The sequence below is a fragment of the Pristiophorus japonicus genome, chromosome 1 (genome assembly GCF_044704955.1).
Source record: "Pristiophorus japonicus isolate sPriJap1 chromosome 1, sPriJap1.hap1, whole genome shotgun sequence".
NCBI lineage: Eukaryota > Metazoa > Chordata > Chondrichthyes > Pristiophoridae > Pristiophorus > Pristiophorus japonicus.
The window spans coordinates 438,741,831-438,758,786 of record NC_091977.1 but is presented as its reverse complement, the minus strand read 5'-3'; the positions used below and the strand labels follow the sequence as shown (position 1 = coordinate 438,758,786).

Here is a 16,956-nt window from a genome sequence, read left to right as displayed (position 1 = left end):
TGAACAGAGTTAGAATCATGGAATGGTTACAGCACAGACGTAGGCCATTCGGCCCGTCTAGCCTGTGCCAGCTCTCTGCAAGAGCACTTAAGCTAGTCTCACTCCCCTGCCCTTTTCCCGTAGCCCTGCAAATTGTTTTCGTTCAGGTACTTATCCAATTCCCTTTTGAAAGCCATGATTGAGTCTGCCTCCACCACCCTTTCAGGCAGTGCACTCCAGATCCTAACCACTCGCTGCGTAAAAATGTTTTTCCTCGTGTCACCTTTGATTCTTTTACCAGTCACCTTAAATTTGTGCCCTCTGGTTCTCGCCCCTTCCGCCAATGGAAATAGTTTCTCCCTATCTACTCTGTCTAGACCCATCATGAACACCTCTATCAGATCTCCTCTCAACTATCTCTGCGCCATGGAGAACAACTCCAGCTTCTTTATTCTATTCACATAAATGAAGTTCCTCATGCCTGGAACCATCTCGTAAATCTTTCCTGCACCCTCTTGAAGGCTTTCACGTCCTTCCTAAAGTTCGGTGCCCAGAATTGAACACAATACTCCAGTGGAGACCGAACCAGTGCTTTATTAAGGTGCATCATAACTTCCTTTTGTATTCAATGCCTCTATTTATGAAGCCCAGGATCCTGTGTGCTTTTATAACCGCTTTCTCAACCTGCCCTGCCACCTTCAAGAATTTATGCAAATATGCCCCCAGGTTTCTCTGTTCATGCACCACCTTTAGGATTGTACCCTTTAGTTTATATTGCCTCTTTTCATTCTTCCTACCAAAATGTATCACTTTGCACTTTTCTGCATTAAATTTCATCTGCCGCATGTCCGCCCATTTCACCAGCCTTTCAATGACTTCTTGAAGTCTTATTGCTATCCTCCTCACTGTTCACTATACTTCCAAGTTTTGTGTCATCTGCAAATTTTGAAAATGTGCCCTGCACACCCATGTCCAAATCATCAATATATATTAAAAAAAGCAGTGGTTTTAGTACCAACCCCTGGGGAACACCACTATATACCTTCCTCCAGTCTGAAAAGCAACCCAACCGTTCACCACTACTCTCTGTTTCCTGTCAATGAGCCAATTTCGTATCCACGCTGCCACTCTGTGTCCCTTTTATTCCATGGGCTTCAACTTTGCTGACAAGTCTATTATGTGGCACTTTAACAAACGCTTTTGGAAGTCCATGTCAACCGCATTGCCTTCATCAATCCTCTCTGTTGCCTGGATGAGTGCAGCTCCAACAACAGTCAAGAAGCTCAACAGCATCCAGGACAAAGCAGCCCACTTGATTGGCACCCCATCCAACACTTTAAACACTCACTCTTTCCATCACCGACGTACCGTGACTGCAGTGTGTACCATTTACAAGATGCACTGCAGCAACTCGCCAAGGCTTCTTCGGCAGCAGCTCCCATACCCACGACCTCTACCACCTAGAAGGACAAGGGCAGCAGGTGCGTGAGAACACCACCACCTCCACGTTTCCCTCTAAGTCACACACCATCCTAAAGTATATCGCCGTTCCTTCATCGTCACTGGGTCAAAATTCTGGAACTGCCTCACTGACAGCACTGTGGGAGTACCTTCACCTCACGGACTGCAGCGGTTCAAGGAGGTGGCTCAGCACCATGTTCTCAAGGGCAATTAGTGATGGACTACAAATGCCGGTCTTGCCAGCGACGTCCACATCCCATGAACGAATAAAAAAAAAACTCGATCAAGTTAGTTAAACACGATTTATCTTTAAGAAATCCTTGCCGTCTTTCCTTAATTAATCCACACTTGTCCAGGTAATTGTTAATTTTATCCCTGATTATCGTTTCTAAAGGCTTCGCCACTACCAATGTTAAACTGACTGGCCTGTAGTTGCAAGGGTGTAACATTTGCAATTCTCTCCTCCTCTTGGCACCACTCCTGTATCTAAGGAGGATTGGAAGATTATGGCCAGTACCACCACGATTTCCATCTTAACTTCTCTCAGCATCTTAGATGTATCCCATCAGGTTCTGGTGACTTATCTATTTTAGATCCAGCCAGCCTTTCAAATATCTCTCATCAATTTTTATCCCATTCAGTATCTCCACTACCTCCTCTTTCACTATGACTTTGGAAGCATCTTCTTCCTTGGTAAAGAAGATGCAAAGTACTCATTTTGTACCTCAACCATGCCCTCCATGTGTAGGTCTCCTTTTTGGCCCCTAATCGGCCTTTATTTTAAAATACTGTAATGGGACAAAATTATATAACTAGCCAGGTGCTTTGAGGAATATCTCCAAATTAGAGCCTTTTAACTAATGTACTAGCAGCAATAGTCAAGGATAAAAGCTTTTAAAAGTATGAAAAGAGAAAGAAAGGATGATGGCTTAGAGGAAGGGACAGAGTATAATGTATACAAGTTTGCTGACGATACAAAGCTAGGTAGGAAAGTAAACTGTGGGGTGGACACAAAAGGGATATAGACAGGTTAAGTGAGTACGCAACAAGGTGGCAGGTGGAGTATAATGTAGGGAAATGTGAGGTTATTCGCTTTGGTAGGTAGAATAGGAAAACAGAATATTTTTTAAATGGTGCAAAATTATTAAATGTTGGTGTTCAGAAAGATTTAGGTGTCCTCGTATAAGAAACACAGAGGTAGCATGCAGATGCAGAAAGCAATTATAAATCCACCAAGGGGGATTTGTTGCAAGGGGGATGGAGTACAAGAGTAAGGAAGTTTTGCTGTAATTGTACAAGGCTTTGGTGAGACCCCACCTGGAGTACTGTGCAGTTTTGTTCTCTTTATCTACAACAACAATTTTTATTTATATAGCGCTTTTAACATAGTAAAACATCTCAAGGCGCTTCACAGCAGTATTGTAAGACAAAACAAATAAATTTGACTGAGCCACATAAAAGCAAATTAGATAGGTTTTAAGGAGCGTCTTAAAGGAGGAAAGAGAGGTATAGAGGCGGAGAGGTTTAGGGAGGGAGGTTTAGCAGGCAGCTGAAGGCACGGCCACCAATGATTGAGCTGTTATACTCAGGCATGCTCAAGATGGCAGAATTTGAGGAACGCAGACATTGCATGGGGTTGTGAGGCTGAGAGAGATTACAGAGATAGGGAGGGGCAAGGCCATGGTGGATTTATAAACAAGGATGAGAATTTTGAAATCAAGGCATTGCTTAACCGGGAGCCAATGTAGGTCAGAGAGCACAGGGTGATGGGTGATTGGGACTTGGTGCGACTTAGGACACAGGCTGCTGAGCTTTGGATGACCTCAAGTTTCCGTAGGGTAGAATGTGAGAGGCCAGCTAGGAGTGCGTCAAGTCTCGAGGTAACAAAGGCAATGAGGGTTTCAGTAGCAGATGAACTGAGGCACTGGCGGAGGCGGGCAATGTTACGGAGATAAAGATAGGTGTTTTTAGTTATGCCGCGGATATGTGGCTGGAAGCTAATTTCTGGGTCAAATATGACACCTAGATTGCGAACAGTCAGGTTTAGCCTCAGATAGCTACTCGGGAGAGGGATGAAGTCAGTGGCTAGGGAACGCAGTTTGTAGCGGGGACCCAAGACAATAACTTCGGTCTTCCCAATATTTAATTGGAGAAAATTTCTGCTCATCCAGTACTGGATGTCGGACAAGCAGTCTGACAATTTAGAGACTGTGGAGGATTCGAGAGTTGTGGAGGTAGAGCTGGGTGTCGTCAGCATACATGTGGAAACTGATTCCGTGTTTTCGGATGATATCGCCAGCATATAGATGAGAAATAGGAGGGGTCCAAGGATAGATCCTTGGGGGACACCAGAGGTAACGATGCGAGAGTGGTAAGAGAAGCCATTGCAGGAGATTTTCTGGCTACGATTAGATAGGAAGGATATACTTGCCTTAGTGGCAGTGCAACGAAGGTTCAGTGGATTGATCCCTGTGATGAAAGGGTTGTCTTATGTGGAGAGATTGAGTAGACTGTGCCTATACTCTCTGGATTTTACAAAAATGAGAGGTAATCTCATTGTAAGAGATAGGATTCTGAGGATTGACAGGATAAATGCCGAGAGATTGTTTCTCCTGGCTGGAGAGTCCAGAACTTGGGGGTATAGTCTCAGGATAAGGCGTCAGTCAGACTTTTGAGACTGAGATGAGGAATTTCTTCACTCAGAGGGTTGTGAATCTTTGGAATTCTTTGCCCCAAAGGCTGTGGATGCTGAGTCATTGAATATATATAAGGCTGAGATAGTTAGATTTTTGGATTCTCGAGGAATCGAGGGATATGGGATTGGGCGGGAAATTAGAATTGAGGTCGAAGATCTTATTCAATAACAGAGCAGGCCCAAGGGGACGTATGGCCTACACCTGCTCCTCATTCTTATGTTATCATAAGAAAATTTATGTCGTAAAAAAAAAAGCACAACAAAGCAGCCGGGATGGGAAATGTAGGTTGCGTAGCGTAGCTAGGCAACATTTTTTAGCAGCATATATTTTAACAGTGGCATATATAACATATAAGAACACAAGAACATAAGAACATAAGAATTAGGAACAGGAGTAGGCCATCTAGCCCCTCGAGCCTGCTCCGCCATTCAACAAGATCATGGCTGATCTGGCCGTGGACTCAGCTCCACTTACCCGCCCACTCCCCATAACCCTTAATTCCCTTATTGGTTAAAAATCTATCTATCTGTGACTTGAATACATTCAATGAGCTAGCCTCAACTGCTTCCTTGGCAGAGAATTCCACAGATTCACAACCCTCTGGGAGAAGAAATTCCTTCTCAACTCGGTTTTAAATTTGGCTCCCCCGTATTTTGAGGCTGTGCCCCCTCGTTCTAGTCTCCCCGACCAGTGGAAACAACCTCTCTGCCTCTATCTTGTCTATCCCTTTCATTATTTTAAATGTTTCTATAAGATCACCCCTCATCCTTCTGAACTCCAACGAGTAAAGACCCAGTCTACTCAATCAATCATCAGAAGGTAACCCCCTCATCTCCGGAATCAGCCTAGTGAATCGTCTCTGCACCCCCTCCAAAGCCAGTATATCCTTCCTTAAGTGAGGTGACCAAAACTGCACGCAGTACTCCAGGTGCAGCCTCACCAATACCCCATACAGTTGCAGAAGGACCTCCCTGCTTTTGTACTCCATCCCCCTCACAATGAAGGCCAACATTCCATTCGCCTTTCTGATTACCTGCTGCACCTGCAAACTAACTTTTTGGGATTCATGCACAAGGACCCCCAGGTCCCTCTGCACCGCAGCATGTTGTAATTTCTCCCCATTCAAATAATATTCCCTTTTACTGTTTTTTTTTCCCAAGGTGGATGACCTCACACTTTCCGACATTGTATTCCATCTGCCAAACCTTAGTCCATTCGCTTAACCTATCTAAATCTCTTTGCAGCCTCTCTGTGTCCTCCACACAACCCGCTTTTCCACTAATCTTTGTGTCATCTGCAAATTTTGTTACACTACATTCTGTCCCCTCTTCCAGGTCATCTATGTATATTGTAAACAGTTGTGGTCCCAGCACCGATCCCTGTGGCACACCACTAATCACTGATATCCAACCCGAAAAGGACCAATTTATCCCGACTCTCTGCTTTCTGTTAGCCAGCCAATTCTTGATCCATGCTAATACATTTCCTCTGACTCCAAAGTACCTTTATCTCGTGCAGTAACCTTTTGTGTGGCACCTTATCAAATGCCTTTTGGAAATCTAAATACACCACATCCATCGGTACACCTCTATCCACCATGCTCGTTATATCCTCAAAGAATTCCAGTAAATTAGTCAAACATCATTTCCCCTTCATGAATCCATGCTGCATCTGCTTGATTGCACTATTCCTATCTAGATGTCCTGCTATTGCTTCCTTAATGATAGTTTCAAGCATTTTCCCCACTACAGCTGTTAAACTAACTGGCTGAAAGTTACCTGCCTTTTGTCTGCCCCCTTTTTTAAACAGAGGCGTTACATTAGCTGTTTTCCAATCTGCTGGTACCTCCCCAGAGTCCAGAGAATTTTGGTAGATTATAACGAATGCATCTGCTATAACTTCTGCCATCTCTTTTAATACCCTGGGATGCATTTCATCAGGACCAGGGGACTTGTCTATCTTGAGTTCCATTAGCCTGTCCAGCACTACCCCCCTCGTGATAGTGATTGTCTCAAGGTCCTCCCTTCCCACATTCCCGTGACCAGCAATTTTTGGCATGGTTTTTGTGTCTTCCACTGTGAATACCGAAGCCAAATAATTGTTTAAGGTCTCAGCCATTTCCACATTTCCCATTATTATATACAGTACAAATGCAGAACAAATGGGCATACAATTACCATGGATGTAACGTTGCGCTATTGAAGCGCAATAAGACACCAAACTCCTATCCCCCCTTCCCCATCCCCCACCAGAGACTGAAGTCACAACTGCCACTCCCTACTGAGTTTCTAGGTTTAGCCCACCATCCCTCCCTTCCCTCGGTGACTGTGACCGGGCCCTCCTACACAGCCTCTCCTTCAACTGCTCCAGTTGCCGTGCTCCCGGGCACTTCGGGCACCAACAATCCAGTAGCACGAGCCCGTCCAGAAACTCAAACAACAAACGGCACATGTGCAGAAAGCCCGCCCCTTCGCACATGCGCAGTGAATCACTGTGGCCATTGTACAAGTTGTTGTTTAATTTAGCCTGAGAGCTGCAAACTCTCAGCTCAGCATGGGTACACTCACTGTCAGGGGTACACTTCGGGGACGAGTTTTGTGAACCGGTGTTTCTTCCCGGGAACATTGTTTGTCCGGGGACTGTCGCTGGAAAACATATGGTCATCCTCGTATAATTAAATCTAAAGGAATAAATGGAACAAAAATACTTGGTGAAATTATAAAACGGTGGGAGACAAGTTGAGGAGGCTGTTAAAAAGCATTTGGGATCCTTGCCTTTATAAATAGAAGCATAGAGTTTAAAAAAAGGAAGTTATGCTGAACCTTTATCAATCACTGGTTTGGCCTCAGCTGGCATATTGTGTCCAAATCTAGGCATCACACTTTAGGAAGGATGTCGACCTTGGAGAGGGTGCAGAGGATGATTTACCATTATTATACCAATGATGAGGGATCTCACTAATGTGGAGAGACTGGAGAAGTTGGAGTTGTTCTCATTGGAGCAGAGACGGTTAAGCGGGAATGTAATAGAGGTATTCAAAACCATGAAGCATTTTGATCGAGTAAATAAAGAGAAACTGTTTCCACTGCAGGAGGATCGGTATCCAGAGGGCACATACTGAAGATAATTGCCAAAAGACAAAAGGAGAGATGAGGAGAATTGTTTTTACGCAGCAAGATTTTATGATCTGAAATGCACTGCCTGAATAGTGGATGGTAGCAGATTCAATAGTAACTTTCAGTCGGTAATTGGATATATGCTTGAAAAGGAAATCTTTTCAGGACTATGGGGAAAGAGCAGGGGAGTGGGACTAATTGGATAGTTCTTTCAACGAGCTAGCACAGACACGATGGTCTGAATGGCCTCCATCTGTGCTGTATAATTCTATGATAACTGTCGTATCTCAGGCAGAAAATGTAAAAGATTGTTTTTTGACACATTAAAATAGAGTTGTAATTATGTTAAAGATGTAAATGGTTTGCAAAAAGATTTCTTGAAATTTTTTTTAAAAGTGAGTGACCACGATAGGGATTTAAATTTTGTTTGAAGTTGTATAGGTTAGCTCCAAAGCAAAATTACCTAGGGCACAATGATGTCATCTTTCCTACAATACAATGCAGAAATGACATGAAAGAAACATATCTTTTTATAGTATATTTCAGCAATGTGTTTATGTACTCTTCACCCTGTCCCCACCGCCACCAGCATCTGCTGGATCTGTTTTGCGATTGCCAGAAAATTGCAGGCAAAGAGGGAGGTCAGCAGTGAGAGTACACAAACCATCCATCAATCTGTTGCTAAAGGTAAAATATTTTCCAAACAGATGGTGAGAGTAGTATCGTTTTTATTATAGAGCTGGATTCTTCCATTTCCTCTTCTACATAGAGGAAATATTATCAAGCACTGCCGCATTAATAAAAGATATGGCAATACTAAGTGATTCCTAAAGAAACTTGTCAAATCCAAAGACTATTTTCACCTCTGCACAAAGCAAGATTGCATCAATTTATTTCTTTGCATTTTACTGAATGGCAGTCGAAACAAGAAATAAATGGAAGACTATGGACTTTCACTATTTGCATTATAGCTTCATTCTGGAGAAAAAACTTCCAAACAAGGCTGACTGAACATCCAGCATGTAATGGATTCTATTTAAATATCAAACTAGATTGGTATAGACAAATGGACAATGCATGTTTGATCTATCCAGTGTTTTTTTTGTCTTTTGTCTTTTTGTCTTGACCATCCCATCCTTCAAAGGTTTCTAAACTAAGCAACACTCCTTAAAAATAAATATAGCACTTTTACAACAATATAAAGGTTTCTATGATCCAATGGTGCCTTAAAACTACTTTGCAGAAATAAAAATTACAAATATTTGTAAATTACTGACATGTCCTTTATATAGCTGCCAGTGTGCTAATGTTCCCATTGTTAAAATATTGGGTAATAGTAATACATGTGTATGTTATGAGAACTAGGACTGAAAGGGTTATAGAAAACTGCGAAGATGTTGTAACAGAGGAGTCTAAAATTAGCACGGAAAGCTTTTAACATATTCATGACGAGAAGTAGTTTCAGAACATGGCAAAGTGTTTGCTGTTATTTGCACCGTAAAATTTTCCCTGCCATGACGAGAATCAAAAATTGATAAGATAACTATTTGTTTTGGGAAAAAAAGCTTTCAGAAATTGAGCCAAGATTTTGTTTTCTAAAGGATTAGTAGAAGAAATTGAGTGCAATATTTCAACTGCAGAAATGCAATCTTTCTAATCATTATACAATTTAAAATGGTAATTTTCAGCATGGATTGCTTAATAAATTTCTCTCTAATTATTCTCCTCAGTTTAATCTTTATCTAATACTGCACAAGGTAATTCTTATTCTGACTGAATTTCTCTGCACTTTGATGAAATTATCTTTGATGTCAGGCTGTGTGACAGTTAATGATTCTGACAAGCTGGGCTATTTTTGGAAAACATTCCTTATTCTCTCCCCGTTGGAAAAGGAAAAGCAACTTGTCGTTAAAAATTAATCCATCTGGAAAGAGGAAGACTGTGCAGTGAAAGTGCCAGGAGGCACTTGCTGCTTTGCCTGCCACCATTATCACCCTGTGCTTAGCAGTTCCATATTATTTGTTCTACTTACTTCAGGCAGGCAGGGAAGCAGCTTTGCATACTGAGTGTTGCTGGCATTGTTTACTCAAAGGAACCCTGAGCAAACCTTCTCCATTTCAGCCACAAAGATCTTTCTGCATGTTTCTTTTTTGAAAATATTTTAAAATGTTCAAAACCTCAAAAACCCCATTGGAAAAAATCATTTTAGTAGTATTCATTCAAATATTGACCCTCTAAACAGAAGTAAAATTGCAATTTATCTTTAAAGATTTTGATATAGTTAAACAAAACCATGTTTTATTTCTGGCTCACTTTCTCTTGCTTAACTTGCCTGAATACAAGAAAGTCCAGATTTTTAAAATCGGTGTGACCATATCGAGAGTGAATTGAGTAGAAAGTATATATATGATGAAGGGCTATTTTTCAGCATGTAAACACCCCTACTTTATCCATCTGTTTTATACAAAGTAATGCTTTCTTGCATCCAGCTAGAATGGGGGAAATTATTTTTATAAGTTAAAAATCTGCTTTTCGATTCTTGAAATTTTAATAACAGTTTAATCATGGATATTAAATGTGCCTATAAAATAATAGACTCCATACTCAAGTAGTGTTGCTAAAACAATCGTTAACTGACGAAAACCGCAACATTTTCACAAGTCAATCATGAATATGGAGCTGTGTGTCTAACAGTAGACTACATTTTTTGCTGTAGGCACAAGCAGTCCTAGTCTTACACTGCTGATTTGTCTTTCAGTCCCAACTGCGGACTTCATCCGCTGCTGTTTTCATACTGATATCTCGATTATTCAATAAACATGAGGAACTTGGACAGTATTGATACACATCAGAATTTATCAAATTACACAGTGTCTGTGTCGGCTTTTAAGCAATTAACCTATGTTCAATTAACCTGTGCTGACCATTGTTCATAAAGATAGTCAACCAAATGTTCATTTCACCTGGAAAGAGATGATCAACTAAAGCCTATGTTAGCAAGCTGGTCAACACAAACAGTATTTGCTCAATAATATTTCTGTGCCTAATTTTTTTATTGTAATATATTTATTGTTCCATATGTGATTCTGTGTAGCTGTGTCTTGCCTTTCATTTCTTCCTGAATTCTTGCTAGCTTGTACCACTGTCTGTTTCAGCATCCTGTATCAAATGACTTTTTAAAAGGAGCAACATCTTCTTGAAAACGTGTTTGCTGGACCTCTGTTGTGCATAAACATATGGATGGTTTATAAATCATGTGGAAATGTGGCATCTCTATTTGCATGCAGTGTCGTCATAAAAATTATGCCTGTTTTTTTTCTCCCTCTCTAAACAAATAGCAAAGTTTGCCAAATGACTTTTCATGCAGACAGTAGACCTTTAAATGGACAGGAATTTAATGTGACCCTCAAGATGGTGTCTTTTTAAAGCATCTTTTTTAATATCTTTTGGGATCAATAGAAAAGAGAGCAAATTCTGCTGATCATTTATATATCTGATTTACCTTTCTTTGTTGTAAGGAGAAATGCACTGGGAGGGGTAATAAAGTTAGCTAAGGATTGTTATTTTTATACACTTTAAAGGTTTTATTTGGTGAATTTTTGTCCTCATCAATATGAGGCATATCAATACTAGGGAAAATAACGGCCCAGAATTTGCGCTTGTAATGACGGCAAAACTGTCGGTGTTGATTGTCATTACAACTGTGAATCTGACAGCAATTTCTGGAGTGCACACATGCGCAGTTAAACGCAGAAATCCAAACGTTGCTGTCAGTCATTTCCTGCTCCTTCACAAGGCATGCTGTTGAACTCCCCACAGCCGGCAAACAATTGAAATCACCAAATTGACGAGAACTTGCACTTTTACGCTGGAATATCACTCTTAAAAATCCCCTGAATGAGGTATAACTGGGTTTTTAATGGCATACTGAGTCATAACTGCTGAACAATCATTCTGGCCCTGAAAAACTAATTGTATATTTGTGAATGGCACCTTTTTCCATTATGATAAAAATTCAATTTTTTTAACGTGTTTTTTTTGTTTGTTTATGATATTTCAGCTTCTACCTTAATTCCATGTGTATGTGCCAATCTTTATTTTGCACTCTGTAAAATGATTTTAAAAAGTGATGGAAAATCAGTGCATTTTACTTCCTGATTTGCTGTCGATGAGAATTCTTCAATGTGATTGGTTGCTTGATGACAGCACTGTTGCTGGACGCTGGAGATCCCCTCGACTTGGCGTCAGATTCAAATGGCGTCAGAAGAGGTGAAATCGACGCCATAGAGATTGCTAGATCTTTGTGGGCGGCTTTATTCGAGGTCAGCGACATTTCCAATCCCTGAAAAATCTTATGTTTTCATGTTCTTATTGTTGGTATCTCTGAATGTGGTGGGCCTGAATACACTCGGAACTAGGTTGAGCCTGCCTAACCTCATAGGCAGTTGAGATGATATTTCAATTGCATGAACCCAGTTTCCAGAGGTGTGTTGTTCACTCGCTAAGCTTTTCTTTTTGGTTGAGGTCAGTGTTGTAAATATATTTTCCATCACAGAATATACTGACAGAATTATGGAAGGTTGGATGTGAATAATAAGGTTGTAATTTTGTTCAGATTGTATCATTAAATTATGAAACCAAAGCAAGACTTTATGGATGCTCTCTGAACATTAAAATTATAGCTTTATACTCTCACTTCTTTCAATACCTTTTCCAGAATATATACATATTCATGCTTATTACATACCATGGTTTCAATTAAATAAAAACAGTAGTAATAATTAAAATGCTAGCTGGAATTGCATCAATTGAAAACTGAGATACTACTTATCACTACAGAACAATCACACAATTCACATGGTTCAATAAGGGAATTATTTTGCAGTTTCTCAGTAGAGCTGTGGGAATTAAGAGCCTTGCATATATTATAAACTGTATTCCTCATGCTTACAGGCATGGATTTATTAATATTATGTGTGATGTTTAAACTGCATAAAAAGAGTCACCAAAATGTTTAGTTCAATGGAAGATCATGATGAAGCCACTTGTGGTTGCAGTATATCAATGTCCAATGTGCTTTTGAAGACCCTATTTTAAAATCTGAAACCGAAGGAATATCTTGTCGGTTAATTTAATTTCTATTGCACATAAATTACCATTGAATGGTGATTCTGAATTTATGACACGGGTCTGAAACTAAGTATATTGTTTGAAAAGGGATTGCGCAACATCAGCATCAAAGCAGCTCTCAAATCAGGCAGGACCTTATACTGATAATTCAACTTGTTCCATTCAAAATAGTGTTGGGACACAGAAAAGAGTAATGGATACTAACTTAATAAAAAATCTTAACTGGCTGCTTGATACAATGGTACTTCTTTCAGATAAATTAATTTTGAATTATATCTAATGTCTTCACTAGCCTTTAGGCAGTGGTAGACCATGACTTTTGACTCTTCAAAGGATTTGATTGCAACATAGTTCCAATGGGAAGAGAACAGTTGTTCAGCAGTACTGTGATGCCTGGGAGTGTATGTCTGTGTGTGTGTCTATGTCTGTGGACATCTGCCCGACCTGTGTGAGAACACCACCGCAGGTCGGGGCTATAAATAGAGCTGGAGCGCTGGGCCCTGGAACATCGTGCGCGAAGGTGCGGTGAATGAGGGTACGGGGCCCAGAAGGGCCCAGGGGCAGCACGGGCCAGCCCACACTGCGATATGTGTGCACAGTAGGTCCATGCAGCAGAGCAGATCTCCAGTCGTCCTGGTTTAACCCTTGCCACTGGCACTTGACCCTGTCGAGCCTGTGTGGTGTCTGATGTGCAACAGTCACCACACGGTAAAAAAATCCACGCACAGGCATCTTCCACCCACGCCCCCCCAATTGGAGTTCAGGACTGGAACATCGGGTCCTTCATTGAACCATCTGTGAACTCTTGTGGAAGCAAGTCATCCTCGTTCGAGGGACCACCTATGATGATGATGATACCTGGTGAGCGACGAGAGATTGTAGTGGGACGTGATAAGGGCCCAGGAGAGGCGTGAGTTCAGGGCCAGAAGAGGCGAGGGCCCAGAGGTAGCACAGGCCAGCCCACACTGCGATATGTGTGCCGCTAGGCCCGTGCAGCAGAGCTGTTCTCCAGTCGTCTTGGTTAATCCTTGCCACTGGCCAAGACCTAGCTCTGTCAAGCCCATGTGGTGGGAAAAAAATCCACGCACAGCAATCTTCCATACTTCAATATGTAGTTCAGGACCTGGAATATTAGGTCCTTCATTGAAACACCTGTGAACTCATCCTTTTTTGGCATCGAAGCAAGTCATCCTCATTTCGAGGGACTGCCTATGATGATGATGATAGCTGGTGTTAGTTTTTTTTTAAAGTGCAGGACTTTAATTTGTCAGGTGAATATTCACTTAACTCATTGGAGCTTTGTGGGCTCAGTATTCTATTATTTTAAAGTAGATCTAGAGGCAAATACAAGTGTAAGTGAAAATTTTGAAACAAAGCGAGCATATGATATTATAGAAGATGCATGTTTTTAAGGAGTAACTCAGCATACTTTGGACTCAATTTTCCCCAATTATCTGCGCCGATTTTTTGGGGTGCACCGTTTTTTTTTGAGTAAGTTCAAATCTCCAAGTTTCCCAAAGTTTCTGCATTAGCTTAATTCACTTAGGTCGGATTATTTTAGGCTACGTTTTTTTTTACCTCATTGGGGGCGTAACCAGCCACCTGTGTCAATTCTGGCCATTTAAACAAGTTTGGCCAGCTCCGATTTACTCCAATTTTTCTTAGGACGGCGTATGTGACCACTCTGGAAAAACCTCCGAGGCAGTTTACAAAATTGGTTCAGGTAAGAGAATCAGCGTAGCAGATGCAGTTCCATGGCCCAGACAGCAGCAGCAGAGAGGGAGAGGAAAGAGTGGGGCAGAGGAGAGGGTGGGAGGCCTTTCAGCCAGGATTAAGGTCGCCACCCGGCACTGGGAGGAGGGAGGCCTTTCAATCAGGGTTAGCAGTGGCAACCGGCACAGAGAGGAGGGAGGCCTTTCGGCCAGGGCAAGCAGCGGCAACCGGCACCAGGAGGAGGGAGGCCTTTCAGCCAGTGCCAACAGCGGCAATCAACACCGGGAGGAGGGTGGCCTTTCGGCCAGGGTTAGGAGCAGCATCGGCTCCGGGAGGAGGGGGAGGGAAGGCCTTTCGGTCAGGGTTAGAAGCGGCACCGGGGGGAGGGGGGGTGCGGAGATAGACTTTTGGCATAAACTTTTTAATAATTTAATGCTGGTAAGCTGCAGCAATGTGCAAGGTGCTTGTGCAGGTTGTTGTGAGCTGGCCAGAATGTGTTGTATGTTTTAGTTTCCAGCCTCAGCCCGCAGTGTGTCACTCCTAGCTCTGGCAACCTGATCTTTTTGGCGCAGATCTTAGGCTCCACCTCCAAAGCTAAAGGACAGGCTACGCGGCGCCAAAATCAACAATTCAAACGGGGAAAGTTGGATGATTTTTTGGGGGGCGTAGTTGGGCCCCAAGAAAACGGGCGGAACTCTTCAAGTACGCCAAAAAACGGCAATGGGGAAAATTGAGCCCTTCTGTTGCTCTAGCAAAATAAATTTACATTGAGAATGCCCAGGAGACATAATGAAAATGTAATTTTTGACAGTTTCCAAAAGCAAACTTTTTGCATAAGCAAACACATATCTGTGGTTTTCTTGTCTTATTCATTTTTAATTTGTTGATCATTCTCATGTTTTAACCTTATTAAAGTTTTATTTTTCTGGAAAAATGGCAAAAGGAGGCCTCCCATTGATAATGTAAACAAATCATTACTATTTCATGTCTGTAGACCTCTGTTTTGTGGTATACAATCCTCATTGATTACACGATCCTCGCTTATCCCAAACAGCCGCCTATATCTGAAAAATGGGGTTATCCATTTGCCATCACTATAAGAACATAGAGCAGGAGTAGGCCAATTGGCCCCTCAAGCCTGCTCCGCCATTTAATAAGATCATGGCTGATTTGATCATGGGCTATGCTCCACTTCCCTGCCCGCTCCCCATAACCCTTTACTCTCTTATCGCTTTCTATCTCCACCTTAAATATATTCAATGACCCAACCTCCACCGCTCTCGGGCAGAGAATTGCAGAGATTTACAACCCTTGGAGAAGAAATTCCTCCTCATCTCAGTTTTAAATGCGCGACCCCTTATTCTGAAGCTATGCCCCCTAGTTCTAGATTTCCCCCATGAATGGAAACATCCTCTCTGCATCTACCTTGTCAAGCCCCCTTATTATCTTATATATTTCAATAAGATCACCTCTCATTCATCTGAATTCCAATGAGTACAGGCCCAACCTGCTCAATCTTTCTTCAAAAGTCAACCCCTTCATCTCAGGAATCAACCTAGTGAACCTTCTCTGAACTGCTTCCAATGCAAGTATATCCCTCCTTAAATAAGGAGACCAAAACTGTACGCAGTACTCTAGGTGTGGCCTCACCAATACCCTGTACAATTATAGCAGGACTTTTCTGCTATTATACTCTATCCCCCTTGCAATAAAGGCCAACATTCCATTTGCCTTCCTGATTACTTGCTGTACCTGCGTACTAACTATTTGTGTTTCATGCACAAAGACCCCCAGGTCCTCTGTACTGCAGCATTTTGTAATTTTTCTCCATTTAAATTATAATTTGCTTTTTTATTTTTTCTTCAGAAGTGGATAACCTCACATTTTCCCCACATTTCCTCCATCTGCCAAATTTTTGCCCACTCACCAGCCTGTTTATATCCCTTCGCAGATTTTTTTGTGTCCGCCTCACAAACTTGATTTCCCACCCATCTTTGTATCAGCAGCAAACTTGGCTACATTGCACTCGGTCCCTTCATCCAAATCATTAATATAGATTGAAAATAGTTGAGGCCTCAGCACCGATCCCTATCCATGCTAATATATTACCCCCAACTCCGTGAACTTTTATCTTGTGCAGTAACTTTTTATATGGCACCTTATCGAATGCCTTCTGGAAATCCAAATACACCACATCTACTGGTTCCCCCTTATCCACCCTGCTCGTTACATCTTCAAAGAACTCCAGCAAATTTGTCAAACATGATATCCCTTTTATAAAAGCATGCTGACTCTGCTTGACTGAATTATGCTTTTCCAAATGTCCTGCCACTGTTTCCTTAATAGTGGACTCCAGCATTTTTCCAACCACAGATGTTAGGCTAACTGGTCTATAGTTTCCTGCTTTCTGTCTGCCTCCTTTTTTAAAAAGTGACGTTACATTTGCGGATTTCCAATCTGCTAGGACCTCCCCAGAATCCAGGGAATTTTGGCCGATTTCAACCAATGCATCCACTATCTCTGCAGCCACTTTTAAGACCCTAGGATGCAAGCCATCAGGTCTCGGGGACTTGTTTACCATTTGTCCCATTATTTTACCGCGTACTTCTTCTTTAATAGCAGTGATTATTTTAAGTTCCTCCCTCCCTATAGCCCCTTCATTATGCATTATTGGGATGTTTTTCGTGTCTTCTACCATGAAGACTGATACAAAATATTTGTTCTCCCCGTTCCCATTCCCCATTATTAATTCCACAGTCTCATCCTCTGAGAGATCAACATTTACTTTAGCCATTCTCTTTTTTTAATATACCTGTAGAAACTCTTACTATCTGTTTTTATATTTCTTGCTAGTTTACTTT

The 16,956-nt window shown here is 41.7% G+C and overlaps 1 protein-coding gene across 6 annotated transcripts in view; it reads left to right on the top strand.

The window, feature by feature from the left end:
- Positions 1 to 16,956, top strand: part of trappc9 (trafficking protein particle complex subunit 9) — a 1,402,808-nt gene that overhangs the window by 1,085,859 nt on the left and 299,993 nt on the right. The window contains exon 23 of one of the 6 annotated variants that reach the window (XR_011595734.1): positions 7,228 to 7,294. The exons of 4 other annotated variants lie outside the window; for them this stretch is intronic. Coding sequence is in view for 1 of the 2 variants with exons in the window: in XM_070892871.1 (XP_070748972.1) it covers positions 7,228 to 7,289 (62 nt within the window). In the remaining variant the exon portion in view is untranslated. Of the gene's footprint in view, positions 1 to 7,227; positions 7,776 to 16,956 lie in introns of those variants that run through there. One more of the 6 variants, XM_070892871.1, reaches the window with a different exon arrangement.